Source organism: Ascochyta rabiei, chromosome 11, assembly GCF_004011695.2.
Source record: "Ascochyta rabiei chromosome 11, complete sequence".
In the NCBI taxonomy this organism is placed as follows: Eukaryota; Fungi; Ascomycota; class Dothideomycetes; order Pleosporales; family Didymellaceae; genus Ascochyta; species Ascochyta rabiei.
In genome coordinates this window covers 723,289-744,505 of record NC_082415.1, presented here as the reverse complement: position 1 = coordinate 744,505, position 21,217 = coordinate 723,289, and the positions used below count along the sequence as shown (strand labels likewise).

Sequence of the window (21,217 nt, the reverse complement as noted above, 5' to 3'; positions counted from 1 at the left end):
GTCTCCAAATACCTACCTAGGAAGTCGAAAAGCTGAGCACCAAGCCAATGGCAGCCCGCCGCATGCGCGAGAGACTCAGCTGTGACAGACGGAAGCTCACGTGCAGCTCACGTTGTGGCAAAGAAAAGCCGCCTAGCACGCTTAGCGCACCGCTGCTAGGACAGGACAGGCGTATGACGAAACTTTGGCCATCTGCGACACCGCCCGCCGGATCTGCGACGGCTTTGAGGAATCAAATATAGCATTCTTAGTCCCTGCTAGCTGGCCTGCCTGACAGCCTCTTTCTTGCTCGTACATGTATCCGCAGAGGCCGCCCAGCCCTGCATAGCGTCCTGTTTGCTGTTTCGTCTGGCTCCATAGACCCCATTCTGCATGCTGCTCACCACACACTGCATGCTGCTCACCACACACTGCATGCTGCTCACCACACACTGCATACCGCATACCACACACTGCATACTGAATACCACACACTGCATACTGAATACCACACACTGCATACTGAATACCACACACTGCATACTGAATACCACACACTGCATACTGCAAACCACACACCACACACCACACACCACACACCACACACCACACACCACATGCTACGCCTTGGATAGCACACTGTAGCAAGTCGACAGTCCCGTCATGTTGGGTGAGAAGAAAAAGCCAAGCCACCGGCTCTCGAGCCTGTTCTCCATGGGGGGCTCCTCAGAGCCTCAACAGAGCTCCTCTGCGGCCTCGTCCGAGTCCAGCGGCCGTCTGAGCAAAGTGAAGAACCGCGTCTCTTCTGCAGCCTCGACGCCGTCGGCCCCGTCTGCCACGCACCTCACAGCGCCCGAATACCCTCCGCCGTCGCCTCAGCGCCGCCAGTCGCCGCCCAACCAGCTTACCATCCAGCCCGTAGGCTCGCCGGCCCTGGAGCCCCTGGAGCCTCCGCCCCATCTCGATGTCCCGTCGCGCAGCTCATCCCCTGGCGGCTTTGGAAGTCGACCCGGCACCCCGAACCTGGAAGTGGGCAATGAAGGCAAGCTGAGGAAGCTGAGGCGGAAGAGCGGCCTGTTTGGCGGCAACAACAGCAGCTTAACCGATGTCAGCCGCGCAGGAGCTGGTGGAGGCGGCAACCCGCTTGCGTGGATCGTGGGCCACAAGGGCAAGGTGCCCTACAATCTGACGATGCTGCTGAACGGCGAGAAGGTGCGTTGCGTGTGCGTGTGCGTGTGCGTGTGCGCGTGCGCGTGCGGTCCACGCTAGTCCCACGTGGACGGAGAGTGTTGGAATGCCAGCATGCCAGCATGCCAGCACGCCAGAACGCCAGAACACCAGAACGCCAGAACGCTAACGGGCAGCACAGGTGCCAGAGCTGTGGGACGACCAAGGCGACACCTTCGTCTACCTCTTCCCCCGAACCTCGGGCAAGGGCCCGTCCTTCCGCATCGACTCGTCCGTCTACGCAGCCTCACAGCTGCTGACGCGCCTCGTACACGGATCTCTGTACAGCGATGACGTAGTCGCACCTCCCCACGAGGTCCCCGTCCGCACCTCGCGCCCCGTCTCGACCGAGGTGGGCCAGGAGCAGTCGCGCACTGCGTCCCCCGACCAGAGCCAGATCGACAGTTCGGATGGCTCAAAGGGCTCGCGAGCGCTCAGCGACGCAACTGAGGACGACCACACCGAGAAGCACCTCTACATACCATTAGCCTTGAACTCGGACGATGCCGTCGTCCCAACCGAGCCACGGCTGACCCAGCAGGACACGGACACGTTGGTCACGTACCGCAACTTCTTCGCCTTCCTGATCGGGCAGTCCCTCGTTGCGACCACCCGGCATTCGGACATGTTCGACATCTTCCTGCGCATCGCTGACATCCTGTCGCACTACGCCTTCTCCAACGTCGACGGCTCCACTTTTGGTGAGGTCGCTGCTTCGAGCTTCGACAGCTACGTGGACGAGCTGAACATGGCAGACGTCAGGCAGAGCCGCGAGAAAACAATCGAGGCCATCGTCCTCGGCGAAAAGATGCGCTCCATGGCGCTCTACACCGAGGGCTTTGTACACGCCATCGGCAAGTACGAAGACGTCAAGGGCCTGCACTCGCCCAAGTGGGCCCTGATCAGCCAGAAGACCGCAATCCGTATGGCTCGAGCCGCTTTGGATCTGGACAACCGAGAGGCCAGCATCAACCACAAGCTCAAAGATTTCGAGTTTGCTGCCATCTTCTCGGGCATCATGAATAGCGCCATGGCTAGCGAGGGAAAGATGATCAACTTCAAGAGGTGGAGGGCTGCCTTCATGAGCACACGAAGCTTCATGATCGATTACTACAAGCACAAGTACGGCTCCTGGCTTCCGAAGGCGCGATCGAAGAAGAACAACCTGACGACAAACGGTCTCAATCGGCTTGTCTTGCGAGACATCTATCGCGACCTTTCCGCCCTCTACGATCTGCTTGTCAACCGGACCGACTTGACAAACAGAACTGCTGACGGCTTTCTGGTGGAAGACGAGGGAATGGGATTTGTGGCCGTAAACGCCCGTGCTTTGCGCAAAACACTCAGCGAGTATGATCGTAGCACACCGCCTGTGCAACCGCCGATTCCGTTTGATCTGCCACTATACCCTACTCTCAAAGGGCTGAGACCTGACTACCCCACCGGGGACGAGAAAAAGGATGCCAAAACACGAGGCAGGAAGCTGAAAAGCGACGAAATCACCAAGATGCTTCATAATGCCACCAACGCGGATGCGCGAAGCAAAACACCCTTCTTGGAGGCCTTCCTCACCTTTGAGAAGAAGCAAGCTTCAGGTTCGACCATGGATGAGCTTTGGGAGCATCGAAGCGGACAGTGGCTTTTCATCTACGCCGTCCTCCAGTCACTGCCCATGCTGGTAGTAGATGCGCCTGGCGCACGTTTCACCGAAGGCGTTGAGTACTTTTTGTGTGAAGTTCCTCGCAGTGGCGTGCCGTGGGCCAACGAAGACACAACGAGAACGCGAACATGGTTCGGGGTTCAGGGCGGTGCCCAGGTTGTGAGTTTGCCCACGGATATTGTTGAGAACGGTGTCGAGGGCGTGTTCAGAAGATCACATTGCTGGAAGAGGGCGCAAGAGTGGGCTGCGAACGACACCCTTCTCAACGCGGCTATGCAGGAGCTCAACGGTACCGCTGAACCCTTGCCTCCACCGCCCGGCATGCTCGATCCTTCGTCAGCCCACGCGCGGCCTCGATCAAACAGTCCGCACGACCAGAATAAGCGTAACAGCGTCATGAGCCTCGGACTTGAAGCTTTACCTCTGCCCCCAGGCATCGCGCCACCCACTCATTCTCCCATGAACCGGCCCCAGTCGAGCAGCGACCCGAGCAGAACGTTCGATGACATTCTGGGCGTGCCAGCAGCCAACCCCAAGGACAAGAAGAAGAAGCGCTGAAGATTTCATCGATGTGGCATTTACGGCCGAATCAGCGAAAAAGCATGTGCCTCTGGTTTTGTTTTGATACTTTGCACATCGTTGCATGCATCACCCGCATGGTGCTGTCTTAGATTTTCAGCGACATCGCATGTACGCGCCTTGTGTTAGCGCCTTGTGTTACGCGCATTTGTTTTGATTGAGAGAGAATAATACGAAGATACCTTGGTTAGATAGCATAGCAGCGTGGTCTACACATGTACTACCCCAGCGGTATCCGGCAGAAGTATGTGCGTGCGTGACAAGCAATGAAAGCCGAAGCTGTAAAGCTGACTGTCAGCAAATGTCACCTATCAGCTCCAAGGATGCTGCTGACACATCACACGTGTGGCCCTTGCTTCGATTAGTAATCTGTAATTAACAAATCTTTGCAGCTGAGCCAGCTCGTATGCAATTACACTACTTTTGCCTGATACCACAGTGGCAACTGATTACAGTGAGATATCTCTAGAACCACGGCTGCCTCTTCCCAAGTTGGGGTGGCGTGGTTTGGAAGCGTTTGCCTTTTCTGTCGACTCGCGGCCACGGCCAAGATGCCGGCAGCGACGCGCACTCTACCACCTACATCACACAAGAAGCTCGCGCACGGCCAACGAGGGTGCCATTGTGAGCTGCATTGATCGATTATACGCAGCTATGACTTCCTCTTTGCCTGGTACGCGCGATCTCCCGAGCTCTCAGTTCGATCTCAGCACATATTGGGGTCGCGTGCAGCATGCGGCCAATATTTCAGACCCGAGGTGAGACAGCTGCGCAACGATTGATACAACGACGGATACGCTCGGGTGTGGTGAGTCCACGACCTCTGGCTTGCTGTTTATGCCTGCACGTGCACCTGAAGCACGCTTCGATTACACTGTCACTGTTCGGCGACTCCTGCAAAACCACACCGCTGACCACACGCACGCTGTCCAGGACGCTCTTCACATCCTCTGCTGGCCTTCAAAATGCCAAACAACTCGTCACCGCGTACAAGACGGGCAAAACAAGGGACATGACGCCTGAGCTGTGGAGCGCAAAGAAGATCATCGACTCGACGATCCACCCTGGTATGCGCAGCTGGCATTGAAGACGACGAACGAACGATGGGCTGATAGCAAGCAAGACACTGGCGAGCCAGTCCTCCTACCGTTCCGCATGTCGGCCTTTGTGCTGTCCAACTTGGTCGTCACCGGGGGCATGCTCACGCCCAACCTCACGGTACGCCACGCATCAACCGGGAAAGGGAGGGTGGAATGCTAAGAGGGCGCAGACAGCAGGAACACTCGGCTGGCAAGTAGCCAACCAGTCGCTCAACGTCGCCATCAACTACTCCAACGCTAACAAAGCCACCCCGCTCGCGACCTCGACCATTGTCAAGTCCTACTTCCTCGCCGTCAGCGCGTCCTGCGGTGTTGCCTATGGGCTCAATGCCGCTGTTCCGCGCCTGAAGAGCCTCTCGCCCAACGCCAAGCTCATCGCCGGCCGCCTCGTCCCCTTCGCAGCTGTCGCGTTTGCCGGTGTGCTCAACGTCTTCCTGATGCGCGGCGAAGAGATCAAGCACGGCATCCCCGTCTTCCCTGTCCTGAGCGAAGAAGAGAAGAAGCGCGTGGAGACGGGTGACTTGGAGGTCAAGCCGCTAGGCAAGAGTAAGAAGGCGGCGACCATCGCAGTGGGGGAGACGGCTGTCAGTCGCGTGCTCAATGCGACGCCTATCATGGTCCTGCCGCCTCTCCTCTTGGTCAGGCTGCAGAAGACACAGTGGCTGAAGCAGAGGCCCAGGATGACAACGCCCATCAACTTGGGATTGATCTTTGCGACGAGCATCTTCGCCTTGCCGCTTGCGCTCGGTGCGTTCCCACAGAGGGAGAGCGTCAGCGCAACTTCACTAGAGCCTGAGTTCCACGCACGTGGCGGCAAGGGCGGCATGGTTGAGTTCAACAGAGGTATCTGAGCGGACGCCGAAGATATTGCCCTGTTGTCACCAGGGCGGGCGCGGACATCCTGTCTGCTAGCATTGTCTCGAACTCAATTCGGGGACAGGGCGCTCTGGAGGAGCAGTGCCCAGCCAGCTGCGGCGAACAGAGACCCCCGATTGGTCAGAAAGCTCGCGGCCTCAGAAGCAAGCAGCATCAAATCGAAGCAAATAGACAGCGCACTAAATAGAGTAAATGGCCCGCGGCATGTTTCAGGCAGACCCAACCTAAGCCTGACAAGCATTGATGCAATTTGCCTCTGTGACTCGTGAGGGTTGGCATTGGCCGGATGTCAATGTGGCCTCTCACTGACGGTTGGAGCCAGCGTGTCATGAAGCTCCGGCGATCATTTAAGCTACACCTCGCCGAAACACCTTGTCCCTGTCCCTCGCGCTGCGTGTACCACAGTACTGCACACCTTTCTGCCTGTTTCCACATTCTGAACCAGAGTCTCTATTTTGCCTCTTTTGCCTCTGTTGGATAGTTGGCGTCTCGAGTCTGCTGGCTGCTAGTGTTCGATACCCATCCTCTCCCCGCTCTGTTGGCGGCATCCCACCTCGCGCCTTCCACGTCGACACCACAACTCTCTCACGCCTTCCACCTCCCACCTTCCACCTCCCACCTCACTGCACCCCTCTCCCCACACAACATGGCGCCCCCCGGACGCCGGAGAAACAGTCTCTCCCCGGCAACCATGCTGCTCGGCCTCCTCTTCCTCTTCTCCTCGACCGCCTCGGCCGCATCAGCTGTGCTGGGCGTCGACCTGGGCACCGAGTACATCAAGGCTGCCCTCGTCAAGCCCGGCGTTCCCCTTGAGATTGTCCTCACCAAGGACTCGCGACGAAAGGAGACGTCTGCCGTCGCATTCAAGCCCTCCAAAAGCGGTGCCCTCCCCCAAGGTTCTTTTCCCGAGCGCTTCTACGGCGCCGACGCCATGGCCCTCCAGGCTCGCTTCCCCGGCGACATATACCCCAACCTGAAGCACCTCTTGGGTGTCTCGAGCGACAGCGATGCGGTCAAGGTCTACAGCGGAAGATATCCAGCGCTCCACATCACGCCCACCGAAGGACGCAAGACGGTCAGCTTCGAGAGCAGCATCTTCTCCGCTGAGGAGGAGAAGAGCTTTTCGGTCGAGGAAGTGCTGGCCATGGTCCTCAAGAATGTGCGCGAGAATGCAAAGGTACTGGCTGGTACCGGCTACGACGTCCAAGATGTCGTCTTCACGGTTCCTCCCTTCTACACGGTGGAGGAGAGGCGCGCGCTCGAGGTCTCGGCGAAGCTCGCAGGCTTCAAAGTCCTCAGCATTGTCAGCGATGGCGTGGCTGTCGGTCTCAACTACGCGACCGGCAGGACGTTTCCCACCGTCAACGGCAAGGAGCCAGGCAAGCCCGAGATCAACCTCGTCTTCGACATGGGTGCTGGATCTGCGTCTGCGACAGTTCTGCAGTTCCAGGGCAAGTCTGTCAAGGATGTTGGCAAGCGCAACAAGACTGTTCAGGAAGTGAACGTCCTTGGAACTAGCTGGGACAGGACACTTGGAGGCGATGCGTTGAACTCGCTTATTGTTGACGACATGGTCAACACCTTCCTCGACCTGCCCGCGGCGAAGAGCGCCTCCATCACGGCTGAGAAAGTCAACACCCACGGACGAACCGCCGCGAAGCTTTTCAAGGAGGCTGAGAGGATCCGTCAAGTTCTCAGCGCCAACCAGGCCACCCAAGCTTTCTTTGAAGGTCTCTTTGAGGACCTCGATCTCAAGTACAAGCTCGACCGCCCCAAGTTCGAGCAGCTTACAGCCGACGTTGCTGCCCGTATTGATGGTCCCATCCATAAGGCTTTGGAGGCTGCTGGTCTGACTGTCGAAGATGTCGATTCTATTATTATTCACGGCGGTGCTACACGCACACCCTTTGTGCAAGCTCGCCTGGAGGCTGTTGCTGGTAAGGACAAGATTAGGGCCAATGTCAACTCCGACGAGGCCGCCGTTTTTGGCGCAGCCTTCAAGGCTGCCGGGTTGAGCCCCTCGTTCCGTGTCAAGGAAATCCGCGACTCCGATACCCAGGGCTATAGCCATGGCATCGAGTACAAGCACAACCTCAAGACCTATGACAAGAATATCTTCACTCCAAGCACCAAGCTCGGCGCAACCAAGGACCTGCCTTTTAACATGATGGGCGAGTTCGAGTTAACCGTCTACCAGTCCGTCCCTCGCGTCAGTGGCAAGGACACCAAAGAGCCTACCCTTTTGTTCAAGAGCCTCAACTTGACCAGCACTGTCACCAAGCTGATCGACACCGATGGCTGCGACCGCGACTCTTTCAACAACTATGTTCAGGTCAGGCTGAGCCCTGTCACCGGTACTCCAGAAGTCACATCTGCTTGGGTCACTTGCGAAGCCACTGATGAGAGCAAAGGTGGCATTGTGGACGGCGTCAAGAACCTGTTCGGTATGGGCGGTAAGAAGGACCAGGAGGCACTAAAGGAGGACGAGAGCACTTCTGAGTCTGCTTCTGCTTCCAAGCCTTCGTCTTCATCCAAGTCTTCGAAGGGATCCAAGTCCTCTTCCGCTGCGGCAGCTGAGGCCTCGGACGACGGAAAGCCTAAGAAGAAGATAGTAAAGTCTGCAATCACCTACGACGTTAGGCAGCTTGGTTATGAAAAGCATGCCCGTAAGGACTTCAAGAAGATGCAAGATAGGTAAGAGCCACATTCAGCACTGCACAAGATAACCATATTAACAATATACAGACTTGCCGCTTTCGATGCTTCTGACAGGGCTCGTCGCGTCCGTGAGGAAGTCCTCAACTCGCTCGAAGCCTTCACTTACCGTGCTCGCGACTACTTCGACGATACTGATTTCGTTGCCGTATGCACCGAAGCGACTCGCACTGAGCTCAAGACAAAGCTCAACGATGCTTCCGACTGGGTCCACTCCGAGGGCCCCAACGCTGACGAGAAGACTCTTCGCGCCAAGCTCAAAGAGCTTGAGGACATTGTCAACCCCGTCCTTCGTCGTAGGCGCGAGTCCTGGAAGCGCCCCCGCGCCGTCACCGACCTCGAGGAGACTATCGGTGGTATGAAGGAAGTCCTTGAACTCATCAACAACCAGATTGCCGAGCAGGTCACGTACAGCTCTAAGAGCGCCGAAGCAGCATCCAAGTCTTCTGCTTCGCCTTCGCCATCCCCCTCGGTCGACCCACTCGATGATCTCGAGGAAGGTGACCTGGAAGCCGCCCCCTCTGCGTCTGCGACCCCCGAGATCGAAGAAGTTCCAACCATCTACACCGAGGAAGACCGCATGAAGATCGAGGAGGCGACAGCCAAGGCAAAGAAGTGGCTCGAGGAGACCCAGGCCAAGCAGAACAAGCTTCAGGGCCACGATGAGCCCGTCCTCACCGTCGACGAGCTCAAGAGCCAGAAGAAGCAACTCGATGATGTCGTCAGGGAGATGATGATGAAGAAGATGAAGCACTTCAAGCCTCCTAAGCCCAAGGCGACACCCAAGCCCAAGGCAAAGAAACCCTCTAAGGCTAAGAAGAGTAGCACTGCCTCCGAGAAGCCAACAGAAACCCCCATCGTTAAGGCGGATGAGGCCGAGGCTGAGCAACCAGACGCACAAGCTCTGGCTGACCGCCAGCGTGAAGAGATTGAGAACGAAGGCCCAAAGGTCGATTCGTTTGGTAGCGGCGGCCCAACGGAGCAAGCGCTGAGGGAGGCGCTGGAGAAGGCAGGCGTCAAGTGGGATCCGGAGAAGTACAAGAACTACGTCGGAAACAAGGACAAACACGACGAGCTGTAAATGATTGTACACAACGACAAAGACTTTTGATAGGGTGAAGATAGTGGATGTACATGCGCGGATAGAGCAATGATGTCAAATCAGCAATCGTCGTCCTTGCCTCCTGCCCTAGTCTCTTTGCTTTGTACGAGTGTTGGAAGTACACACCGAACCTCTCTTCAAAGCGGGGAATCGGATTTCTTGCTTCGACCGCTCTGCACAATCACTCACCTTCAAAGCCCTTGATGAACTACTCACTCACTCACTCACTCATCCTCACGCGCAACCCGCTCTGTCGATCGGCTATAGCGGACTATCTTCTGGGTAGTGCACTTGTATGCTCGACACGGCGAAAGTCGACGCTGGAGGGTGGTTCTTCGCGATTGAGGATATGCTGGGGAGGAGCCTTACGAAAAAAAAAGAAGAGAGAAGAGAGAAGAGAGAAAATGAGGCAGTGAAGGGAAGCAGAAAGAAATACAACCGTGCTTTTCCGTACTAGGCTACCACGACGCCCGGCGATGCGCTCTCGTTTCCTGGTGGTAAGAGGGAGAGAAAGAGAGGATTGGTGATTAGAGCGTAGAGTGGGGTCCTACGCGACGTCTTGTCGCGTTGCATGGTGAGTGAGAACGAAACGGTAGGATTGTCTTGCTTGGTTCAGTGACTTCAGTCGTGAAGAAGAGAATACAGGCGGTTGGTTTACACGAGTGCTTTGAGATTGATCACACGCAGGGATGGATGTGTTTACCGCTTTCGCCACCAGGCTCTGAACACTGGCTGACAAAGTGGTTGGTACAGTGTCACGAGGCGCTTTCTGGAACTGCTTATGTGGAGATTTCGAGGATTTCAGATTGTCTTGCGAGCACAGAGGGGTGGGAGGGATTGGTTTAGCACACGTAAATTATGTCGGTGTGCATATGGCAGAATGCATGCAAAGTGATGTATATCTATGTATACATGATGTTGAAAAGAAAAACCAACCACCAACTCGACTCGTAAGTTTATGAGCCTCCCAACTGCTTGGTGACATAACTGGTACCCAGGTTCTGCGTGGGCGTGTCGTTGGGGTACTGCAGATGCTGTGCGTTGATGCCCTGGCCGTTCGTAGTGTCGCATACACCATCACCCTGAAGTATCTTGTCAGTGTGCTGTTCCTCCGCCTTGGAGTAAACATGTCGAGTAGAAGAAAAGCACTCACGAGAATACACACGTCGAGCGTCTTGGACACCCAGTTGCTCGGAATCGTCGTCCCAATCCTCGCAGACAGACCGTTGACGTTGCGTGTCGTCGTGCCGCCGTTGTTGTCCACATTGCACGTCAACCCAGCCTTGTGCGCCGGGTCGCCGATGAGAAACACACCCTTGACGGCATTGAGGTTCGCGCCTGTCAGTCTCGGCATGGCGTTGACGGTAGCCGCCGCGCCCTGGGAGTAGCCCTCGAGGATGAAGCACTCGTTGGGGCTCGATGCAAGCGTGCTGGTAATCTTGTTGATGATATCTTGGGTCCCTGCTGCGGAGTATTGGTCGACACCGGCGGGGTAGACGGTGTTGTAGATTTTGCCCCCGGACAGCGCGGCAATTATGCGTCCGTTCATGGTCCTGAAGCCCGCGGATGGTCCTTGGGCTTCTCCTGTGCCGCGCGTGTTGATGATGGTGTAGGAGGGGCAGCTTGCGGATACGGCGCGCTTGACGTCGTCCATTGGGGCAGCGGAGGATACTGCGAGGAGAGGGAGAAGGGAGAGGAGAGTTGAGGCGTGCATTTTGAACGAGAGGTAACGAGTACAAGACTGGCTGTGGTGCTGATTGGTAAGTGAGATATGCTTTTCGACAGGATGCCGGGTTGATGATCTTGCCAGAGGGTGCTGTTGCTGGTACTTATACCTTCCTCGCCGAGTGAGGGTGGGTTGATCGGTAGGGGCACTGTGTACTCACCGTGGCATAGCAAAAAGAGTTTACCTAATGCCAATTGATCAGGTATGCTAGGTCAATGATCAACGTGTCGATCTACACTCAGACGACTACACACCAATTAGATGCGCTGAAGTGCACACTGGCATCACCTGCCACGCTTGAACCTCGGGCGTCTTCCGCAACGGCACATCAATCTCAGCCAGGTACTATTGTAATGGAACTTCGTCCAAGACCTGTCCAATGGCTGCCTATATCCCTAGTCATGCGGAGAAGAAATGAAATAAAACGGCACATTTGAAACTCGCTGCTCGGCGTCCATGCATCCCATCCCTGATACTGCTCAAACCTCTTCACAGCCTCATGCCGAGGCTGTCTACAACCACTCGCCTCAAGCATGCAAGTACGTCGAGTTTGGCGGGGAAAGCGCTGGGGGTAGTGGATGTGCTAAAATGCTTGTGCAAGTGATGAAAGGCTGGAAGACCAGTGTCGTACCTTCCTACTCTGTAAAGTCATGACAGTATGCAGCCTCATAACGCGGCCGGCATGTCAAATTGACAAGTGCCGCGTTAAAGCTATTGGGTGAACACACTGAAGACATGGCGTAGCCCTCCAGTAACAAAGCGAAACACTTTAAACGCGTGATTAGCACAGATCCAAAGCTTAGTAGCAGTGAGGCTAGAACACGGGAGGGATAAACCGACCACCGCTCCCCACAATTGATCGGCCTTGAGCTCAAGGTCCTCGGCTATGACAGTTGAGAAGCATCATCTCCGTCTGACTGCTGGTCAAGTCAGCAAAAACCTGACCCGACCATATATTCGAGATGCGCAATTATATGGTGTTTTGAACCGAAGCGCAGAAGGGCAAAAAACATACAACACCGGGTATTCGCTAGTAAGGCATGTACCTCCTTTCAATAGCGCCTACAATTGTCCAGGAGAATGCCGCTGGAATTGATAGCCTTTGTGCGCAGGATCTTGGCACCCGTTTGTAAAAACCCGCTTAGTCATCTTTTCCAACACCTTTAAGTACAATGCCCAAAAAGCGGCCACATGCTCAGTTCAGGTTGATTGCCACTAAGTTAGTAAGTTAGTAAGTTAGTCAGGCCGCTCCTAGATTGTGCCGGGGCAGTTCTATGAAATAGGTTTCTGTGCGGTCTCGCTTTCAAGTCGCGATTTGACCCTTCCGCTCCTTTCCCTTGAGTTGCTTAAGCCAGGCAAGGCCAACTTCGTCATTTGTCTATCCAGAGGGTGACGTAATAAAGCAAACTGAGTGCTTTCCTGGCTCTATACTCTTAACCCAGCTCGATTGTACGTCCTCTCCAGCGGCTGGATAGATGAGGCTCGGTGGCAGAGCACTCTCATCGGCATAAGTATATGCCAGGAGTGTAGTCCACTCTCTATGACCATCTTGGAGAATTGTTTTGACCTCCCCCTTCTCCTAATTCCTTCTGCTGAACACCTGTTTTGATCTACCCGCCACTCCAATTATGAAGCTCTTCTCATCCATATTGTATGTGTAGCGACTCTCAATAGAGTACTCAGTGATTTGACTACAGTAGATTGAAGTAGAGCTTTTATTTCGTATAGATTCTACCTGCGATAGGTGACTACAAGCGAGCGTTCAGCACGTACAGCATACACTATAGATTACGCTAATAATCCTATATTACTATTCTGATCCCTTGCTACTAATACACCTAGGAGCTCGCGTGCGCAGTTCACGGTAACCTGGGAGGTAGGAGGATCTAATGCTAGCAGTTCACGTGCTAAAAGGGCACGGGGGTGTATGGCATTGGATATATATCAGGCAATCCGCATAATTACCATGTCCGTGCGCGTGATGCACGGATTCGCGTGATGCACGCGATCACCAAAATACACCAATCTCCTCAATACTACAACTCAACGCCACAATGTCAATAGAGGCTGCCCTTGCAGAGATAGATGCTCTAAAGCTAGGCAAACAATTCACGTATATAGCAGTTGCAAAAAAACACAGTGTTATAAGATCTACATTGTTGTAAAGGCACTAAGCTATTTGCGCAGCTCCTATTAATAAGAACATTAACCAGCAACAGTTAACGCTATAACAGGAGATAGAGCTTGTAAAGTACATAGAATTGCTTACTACCTGTCACTTACTACCTACATAAGAGATAATCCAGAATTTTGCGTTACTAATAGCCTAAAATCTAGTCTCTAAGAGCTGGGTTACGCGCTTTATTAACAAGTACTCTATCTATCTCATCTCGCGTTACTCAACCAGGATGGATCGCCAACGTTACAATGCGGATTCCTACAATAAATACAAGCTCTATTTCAAACTACTGCAGCACAAAATCTCTAAATACTCTATTAAGAGTTGCTACACATACAATATAGATAAGAAGGGCTTTATAATTAGAGTTATAGGTAGAATAAAACACGTCTTTAGCAAGCGTATATAGATAAAGGGAGAGGTTAAATCATCTATCTAAGATAGTAATTAGGATTAGTAGACGCTTATAGCATATGTATGTGCTAATAGATTAGTAGTGCTGCCAGGCCTTATCTACAAGTCCTCTAAAAACACTATCAAATCAGGCTGGGTAGCCGAAATCAAACTAGGGGTACACTCTGTGATGGTTACATTATCTGCCTTAGGGTGGTCAAATGGGGATATAGGCCTTGCCTAGCTTAAACAGGTGTTTGATCGCTACACCAAGGACAAGGCACAAAGCTAATAGTGGCTATTGATCTTAGATGGCTATAGATCACACGTCACAATGGATTTTATTAACTATTGTAACAACAACAGGATACTCCTAGCTGTGTTACCTCCTTACTTAACTTAGACGCTTTAACCACTTAATATAGTGCTGTTTAAACCTCTATTAACAGCATACTTAAAAGCACTTATAACGTGGATCTATAAGTCTTAAAATAAGTTATTAATTACAAGAGCAGACTTCTTTTAACTATTCTGGCAGGTGTAGGTAAGTAGCTTTACAGAAAAGCTAATACTTAAGTCCTTTAAGGCAACAGGTATAGAACTACTTAAACCTAACATTATCCTCTACTACTTTGTCAAAACACTAGAGACCTCAGATTTAGATAAGAGCTTATCCTCTGTTTACAGTAACAAAGATTGGCTTAAAATAGAGTTGTTGTTGCGGCGTGTTGCTAAAGATTAGGGCAGCAGTAACGCTAAAAAGATGGGACAATTGATCCACCACATCTCAGTCAAAGCCTTACTCCTCTAACACGAGGTAGATGGCCTTAAAAAGACGTTAAAGACGTAGAAGAAGCATAAGAAGAAGAACAAAACCTTAGATCTATAATAACAGAAGGAATACTATAGTAGTGCTGTGTTTTAGTCTCCTTTAAAAGTAAGAGAAGTACGCTTCTGTAAAAGGATAAAACAACAAGAGGAGAGAGAGGAGAGGCTTAGAAAAGCGACTAGTAAGGAAGTAGCAGCCGCCAAGAAGCTTGTTAAGGAGAAGGAGAAGGAGGAGAAGCGTGTGGCGAGAGAGGTGGCCAAGGAGGTGCGAGAGAAGGAGAAGGCTGAGGCAGCAATCCAAAAAGCCGAACAGCAGGCTAAAAAGCAACATTAATAACAAGAGCGCAACACTGCAAAAGCTACATAACTGTCCTAAAAGGGGAAGAGAAAAGCTTTATAAGCAACCTAGCCAAAAAAGCGTTAAAAATGTGGTTAAAATAGTAATGTTAGTGATAGTAGTCCTGCGGCGCGGCCCCTATCTCCTCCACCCAAAACTACAACACGTAGCCGCAACGTCAGACTACCAGCAAAATTTAAATAGTACATCTTTTTCGCAAGCAATTAATTACTACTACACCTTAGTTTCTTGTGATAATAGCTGTTGTGGGTGGCTCAATAGCCTCACCCTGTTTTAGTGTGATTTGGTGCTGGCGTGCATTACGCGAATCCGTGCATCACGCGCACGGACATGGTAGAGATTAGCCGGCTGGTCACTTTTTGTGTGACACTAATGGTATTCTCAAACGCGATGACCTACTTGGATTAGCGTTGGAGTGCTGCGTTGGGATAGACTTGCTATCCTATAATTGCTGATCGGAAAGAGCACGCGCTATGTCAGATACCCACGTGGAAGTATGTGGAAAGAGCCTAGCATATCGTTGACATAATACTTCTGCGCCGTCTCTTCTCCTGATCTGTATCACGAGCAATTCAAGACCGCTGCCACCACCACCACAACCACCACCACCACAGCAGCAGCAGCAACAGCAACAGCAACAGCAACAGCAACAGCAACAGCAACAGCAGCAACAGCAGCAACAGCAGCAGCAACAACAACAACAACAACAACAACAACAGCAGGTTGATCCTAAGCATCTCTAAACCGACTGCAAGTAAGATACAAGCTAACAACTAACTTATAGGCACGACACCGCTGCCGCTGCTACCACAAATGTTAGTATACTGTCTATCGTAGTTGCCTTCTAAGTTGCTCTGTCTCAAGGTGCAAACACTGGAAGCGGCTCATAGCAGCCTATTGTACGAGTGTTTGATATTATCGCATTAAACGTTCTTCGCTACCGTGTCCGTGCGCGTGATGCCCAGATTCGCGTGACGCCCCACTAACTGCCTTAACGCTTAACGTATTCAACAGGTGAGTCGGCCACACAGGCGAGTCGGCCACTCTGCCAAGACCACACCAACATTCTACCCTATTATGGCTTGCATTAGCCTACATTGGCATTATTTATAGTAGTACAGTATATAATATTATTTAGTAACACCTTCTTTAGGCTTTTTACACGTGCGCAAGTTATGCCCTATATTGTAGCACTTTTTACAGCGTCTTTAGGTTACCTTACCTCCTTTAACACATACTTACTTCCTTACCTTCTTACTATTACTATACGCCCTAAACTTAGTTAGAGTAGTTAATTAAAGGCCTTCCTTAGCTGTTAGGACTCTCTCCTGCTGTAACTGCTTTCTTTTATGCAATCTACGTTGCGTAGCAGCCTTATTTACTGCTTAAAGCCTAGTAATCTCCCTTTAAGCTAACACTAGCTTATGCGCTACTATAGCTGCGCCTTTAGCAAGCTTTTTAAAGGCCTTAACTATTAAAGTTAGTAAGCTGCTTGTATGCCTTTAAATCCTCTCTTAAACCAGCGTTAATTACAACACTAATTGCAGGGTAGTGCTTAGGGTCTGGGACTGCTAGAGCTTATCTTCTATAGTAGGTAGCGGTAGGGTACGTAGGCGGACATTAAGACCTATTATAACCCGTTCTAGGTTAAAGGGGACTATTCTAGCGCCTTAGAAGCCTCCTTAGATATTGCTAGAAGTAAATGTCTCCTTATAGGCGCCTATAAAGTATAATAGGAACTTAGTTTTAGTAATATAAGTAATATAGTTATATATAAGATTCTTAGCTTAGTGCCTATATACCTTCTTTAGAGGGGTAAAATAACCTACATCTAGTAGTTATAAGAGGTAAGATAAGTGCAGAGGCATATACAGTATAATAATATTTACTTCCTTACAGTATTGTTAGAAGTTAAGGGAGTTGTGGCTCTTGTAGCTATTAATAAGGAGTAGCTAGTGTACTCCTTAGGTGCGCGTCTTTATATAGGCATTAAAGTGCTTTAACCAGTCTAGACCAAGCTTGTTAGTAGTCTATCTGTTCTTAGAGACTCTAATAACCCAATTATAGGGCAGATCATCCTCTTTGTACTAGGTAGAGAGGTAGTTGCAGCCTTTAAAGATAATAAATGGTAGAATAGCCTACCCTGTGCCATTAATGCCCTATATAACCGTTGTCTACTCTTAATTACCCTGCTGCACTGCCTTTAGCCGTCCTTAACGCTCTAAACCTGTAATAACTACTCCTGCGGATATCTAGCCTATTATAAAGCCTGTCTTATTAAAGTTGTACATGTTATTATTCTAGATGCTATACTTAGCTTTAACATTTGCTATAAGCCTAAACCAGCCTTATATAATCTCTAGATCCTTATAGAGGGCTCTCTTATAGTTGTACTTACAATTAAACTTTACTTTAAGGTTAGGGCAGCGCTTAATAAATATATTAGGCTAGTTTATGCTAACATGGCCTATATTGTGCTTAGTATGTAAAGAATTAGCTATATTAGCTATAGCAGCTAGCTAAGGGGCAAATCCTTGTACATCTAGCTTAAGAATGTACTTAGCAATTACATCCTTCTTAGTCTAATCTATATTCTGTTAACTTAGCATATAATTAGCTTGTGCAGGTTGTCCTGTGTATTAATTATGTAGTGTGCTGTAAGGCGCGTTGTATATAGCTGCAGCGCGTTATATAGTAAGGTTTGCGTCTTATTTAAGTGCCTAGAGCGCAAGCTGTATTACAGCCTCTTTTAAGGGCGTAGGTTTATGTTGTTGTTAAGTCATTGCGTTATAAGGTAGAATGTTGGTGTGGTCTTAGTAGAGTGGCCAACTCGCCTGTGTAGCCGACTTACCTGTTAAATACGTTATATAGAGATAAGGTTATATAGCCACCTATAATAGCTATTATTATAAGAATTTATAGTAGAGTAGTAAAGTAATACTTATAATTAATTTAGCCTATTTATATTTACTTAGAAGTGTAATATTACAGCTACTGCAGGTAGAAATAGTTAGGGCAGCTAGAGGCAGTAATAGGGGACTACGTCTACTAATATTATCCCTAAGAGTATATTTTTAATACTTTTTTAGCTAGGTTACTTATAAAGCTTTCTTTTTACTCTTTTAAGGTAATTATATAGCTTTTATAGTATTAAGCTCTTATTATTAATACTACTTTTTAGCCTTCTGTTTAGCCTTCTAATTTGCTATATTAGCCTTTTCCTTCTTATACTTCTTCTTAGCTGCCTCTCTTACTATACGCTTCTTCTCCTTCTCTATCTCCTTAACTAGCTTCTTAGCAGCTGCTAGATCCTTATTAGTTACTTTTCTAAGTACTTCCTCCTTCTCTTCTTACTTTCTTATCCTTTTATAGAAGCGTACTTCTTTAATCTTTCTTAGTAACTAGAAAATAGCACTACTGTAGTACTTCTTTTACTACTATATATTTAAGGCTTTATTCTTCTTCTTATACTTCTTCTACTTTTTAAGGGTCTTTTTAAAGCTATCTATCTTATATTAGAGGAGTAAGGCCTTAACTAAGATATAGTAGATTAATTATCTTATCTTTTTAGCGTTATACCTACTCTTATCTCTAGCAACCCTCTATAATAATATTTCTATTTTAAGCTAGTCTTTATTACTATAAATAGAAGATAACGTAGTATCTAAATCTAAGCTCTCTAAGCTCTCTAGTAGTGTTTTAGCAAAGTAATTAAGCATAATATTAGGATTAAGTAGATAGATACCTGTTACTTTAAAGGACTTAAGTATTAGCTTTTTAGTAAAGCTAGAGATCTACACCTAATAGAAGAGCTAAAAAAAGTCTACTTTCTTAATATATATATAGTTTTAAGACTTATAGATCTCTATTATAATAGCTTTTAAGTATACTATTAATAGAGGCTTAAACAGCACTATATTAAGTAGCTAGAGTGTCTAGGTTAAGTAAGAAGGTAACATAGCTAGAAGTATCTTATTATTATTATAGTAATTAATAAAGTCTATTGTTATATAGGATCTATAGCTATCTAGTATTAATAACCTCTACTTCCTCTAAGCTTTCTCCTTAGTATAGTAATTAAACACCCACTCTAGCTACGTAAGCCTAATCTTATTATTTAACTATCTTAAGAGAGATAAGGTAACTTTTACTAAGTGTACCCTTAGCTTAATTTTAGCTACCTAGTCTAATTTAATGTTACTCTTCTTAGACGTGTAGATAAGCCTAGGTAGTAATACTAATCTATTAGTACACACACACACTACAAGCGTCTACTAATCCTAGTTACTATCTCAAGTAGATGCTTTAACCTTTCCCTTTATCTATATACATTTGCTAAATATATATTTTATTCTAGTAGTCTATCTAATTATAACGCCCTTCCTATCTATATTATATATATAGTAAGGCTTTATAGAGTATTTAGTAATCTTATGCTGTAGTAGGTTAAAATAGAGCTTATATTTATTATAGGAATTAGCGTTATAACACTAGTAATCTATCTTAGTTAAGTAACGTAAGATAAGATAGATAGAGTACTTATTAATAAAACACGTAACCTAGCTTTTAGAGACTAGTTTTTAGGCTAGTAGTAATATAAAATTCTATATTATCTCTTATATAGAAGGTAAGTAACAGCTAGTAAGTAATTCTATATACTTTACTAGCTCTATCTCTTATTATAGGTTAAGTTATTATTATTTAATAATCTTAGTTGCATGTAATACCTAAAGGCCTTAGTGTCTCTAAGCTAACGTTAATCTATTAACACTAAACCTAGCTACAACTTTATTATACAAAAAATCCTCTCCTAGTCTTAAGGATTTAATTACTTCTATTACTAATTAAATTAGATCTATATTAGTTGTGTTGTAATACGTTAAAGATTAGTGTATTTGGTGTTGGTGGGGCGTCACGCGAATCCGGGCATCACGCGCACGGACACGGTACACCGCCGTTACGAAGCGATCTCTCTATATCCTCGCGACCGGGTTCCACACTGCTCCAACAAGGCACGATAAATACGGCGATTTCCAAAGCTCAACTCTCCGCTTCGGCCTGAATCTCCTTGATACAACACACACGGTCCACACAAATTCGAATAACGATGTTCCGAATTATTTCATCATGCCTCCATCGCTCACAAACTTCAACATTGGCAGACCAGCAAGGCCCACACTCTCGATACGGTCAACCTCGACAGCCGCTGCGGTCATCGAGATCACACGTTTTCGCTTGGCCTATGCTCCAACTGTAACGTTGTAGTACTATTCAAGCATTTGCGCTAACGTCACGTGATTCATAGGTCGAGCCGGTATTCTGGCCGTGTGCGCCTCGTCGAGCTCGCCGCCGAGCTCTTCGCCGCCGAGGAGGTAGCTCGGGCGGCTGCCCAGGCCATGATGGCCAGGGGGGGGGGCCTTGCGACCGAGCGCGCATTGAGGCGCGCATTGATTTATGTTAGCATAAGATAGCCTATGCATAAGTGTCATCTATTGCGCTGTGGTGGACGGGACAACCTTATTATCATTTGCGCTAACAATAGTTGGGTAGGAAACGCGGTCCACGCCGCCATCGTGGCGGAGAGAATGCGGTGCGTGGAGGGTTTGTGAGGAGGGGGGGGGGCCCGGGGGGTTGGCGTTTTGACTTTTTTTATTATCATCATGGGAATTGAAATTTGGTGTGATTCTTAACTTGATGACCAACTATGTGAAAAGAACCCATACAACGTATAGACCTTGATCCCATATCCAAAAAGACATTGCTGCCTTTGCCGGCCTCTAGTAAAACTCCAAGCCCGCTACATGCGTTCCATAAGCTTCTTCTCTAAGTGGCCTCACGAAAACCCCTGGGCTAGCCTGATCAATATTACCTGGTTCTCTCGGAATGATTTGTAGTAAATGCTCCTCAAAGACATTGGAATCGATCATCTGCGTAGTGGGGAGCGTTGATATTTCGGGAAGCGGAGACTTGTATATGAATACTAGTCGATTTGGACTGTAGTAATCAAGCGCACTAAGCCATATCATGGTGTCCATGAGCTCCCTGCCATACACAATACCGCTTTTGTGGGTTATCGTTATTTCGATAGTTCGTATGCCTCGAGAGCCGTTCTGTGTTCCATTCAGTTTTCCGTCCTGTGTATCGTTCCGGGTTTCATCCTGTGTTCCGTTCCGAGTTTCGTCCTGTGTTTGACGCGTTCGAGAGAGGGCAAGGGCGCAAGTCTGAAGAAAGGACCTAACCGCTCGATTTTCGCGTCTTCTAAAGGGCCACCAGTCCGCTACACCGAGGCAGCTTCTCAAAGCACTCGAACCTGCAACAATTGCCCATGCTGCACTGTAATCTACAAGATATCGTACAGGCTGAGCTCTGCAGTGCTCTACCTTGCGTTTAAGAATTGGACGGGCCTCCTTGTTAATGAGGTAACAAGTTACTAGGATATCGATCGCAAGTGGAGTGTGTGGTCGAATAAGGGTCACACGAGAGTCGTAGACCTGG

The 21,217-nt window shown here is 49.1% G+C and overlaps 5 protein-coding genes across 6 annotated transcripts, besides 19 other annotated features; 3 read left to right on the top strand and 2 right to left on the bottom strand.

The window, feature by feature from the left end:
* Positions 1–549: 549 nt before the first annotated feature.
* Positions 550–597: a tandem repeat.
* Positions 598–642: 45 nt separating this feature from the next.
* On the top strand, positions 643–3,424 carry EKO05_0006818 (uncharacterized protein; the record flags this gene model as incomplete). Its single annotated transcript, XM_038940923.1, has 2 exons — positions 643–1,191; positions 1,349–3,424. 2 exons carry the CDS (start codon positions 643–645, stop codon positions 3,422–3,424), a joined length of 2,625 nt encoding a protein of 874 aa, XP_038797350.1.
* Positions 841–875: a tandem repeat.
* Positions 1,192–1,237: a tandem repeat.
* Positions 1,292–1,333: a tandem repeat.
* Positions 3,425–4,099: 675 nt separating the features above from the next.
* On the top strand, positions 4,100–5,396 carry EKO05_0006817 (mitochondrial transport protein; the record flags this gene model as incomplete). Its single annotated transcript, XM_038940908.1, has 4 exons — positions 4,100–4,203; positions 4,379–4,512; positions 4,569–4,663; positions 4,716–5,396. The coding sequence occupies 4 exons, from the start codon at positions 4,100–4,102 to the stop codon at positions 5,394–5,396; spliced, it is 1,014 nt and encodes a 337-aa protein (XP_038797349.1).
* A 671-nt stretch (positions 5,397–6,067) lies between these two features.
* Positions 6,068–9,217, top strand: EKO05_0006816 (lumenal Hsp70 protein; the record flags this gene model as incomplete). The annotated part of the gene is made up of 2 exons (XM_038940895.1): positions 6,068–8,115; positions 8,167–9,217. The coding sequence occupies 2 exons, from the start codon at positions 6,068–6,070 to the stop codon at positions 9,215–9,217; spliced, it is 3,099 nt and encodes a 1,032-aa protein (XP_038797348.1).
* A 228-nt stretch (positions 9,218–9,445) lies between these two features.
* Positions 9,446–9,476: a tandem repeat.
* A 131-nt stretch (positions 9,477–9,607) lies between these two features.
* Positions 9,608–9,616: a tandem repeat.
* Positions 9,617–9,670: a tandem repeat.
* A 424-nt stretch (positions 9,671–10,094) lies between these two features.
* On the bottom strand, positions 10,095–10,952 carry EKO05_0006815 (Acetylxylan esterase; the record flags this gene model as incomplete). Of its 2 annotated transcripts, XM_038940729.2 has the most annotated exons (2): positions 10,095–10,320; positions 10,392–10,952. In XM_038940729.2, the coding sequence occupies 2 exons, from the start codon at positions 10,950–10,952 to the stop codon at positions 10,195–10,197; spliced, it is 687 nt and encodes a 228-aa protein (XP_038797347.1). The 2 variants fall into 2 exon arrangements, with proteins under 2 accessions (XP_038797347.1, XP_059492876.1); XM_059636893.1 differs by having other exon boundaries at positions 10,095–10,952.
* Positions 10,914–10,945: a tandem repeat.
* A 1,230-nt stretch (positions 10,953–12,182) lies between the features above and the next one.
* Positions 12,183–12,208: a tandem repeat.
* Positions 12,209–12,307: 99 nt separating this feature from the next.
* Positions 12,308–12,692: a mobile genetic element.
* Positions 12,693–12,926: 234 nt separating this feature from the next.
* Positions 12,927–15,057: a mobile genetic element.
* Positions 13,835–13,926: a mobile genetic element.
* Positions 14,378–14,409: a tandem repeat.
* Positions 14,579–14,648: a tandem repeat.
* Positions 15,058–15,306: 249 nt separating the features above from the next.
* Positions 15,307–15,334: a tandem repeat.
* Positions 15,335–15,336: 2 nt separating this feature from the next.
* Positions 15,337–15,443: a tandem repeat.
* A 217-nt stretch (positions 15,444–15,660) lies between these two features.
* Positions 15,661–15,723: a mobile genetic element.
* Positions 15,722–17,588: a mobile genetic element.
* Positions 17,589–19,671: a mobile genetic element.
* Positions 19,672–19,989: 318 nt separating this feature from the next.
* EKO05_0006814 (uncharacterized protein) lies at positions 19,990–20,211 on the bottom strand (the record flags this gene model as incomplete). Its single annotated transcript, XM_059636892.1, has 1 exon — positions 19,990–20,211. The coding sequence occupies one exon, from the start codon at positions 20,209–20,211 to the stop codon at positions 19,990–19,992; it is 222 nt and encodes a 73-aa protein (XP_059492875.1).
* Positions 20,212–21,217: the final 1,006 nt, after the last annotated feature.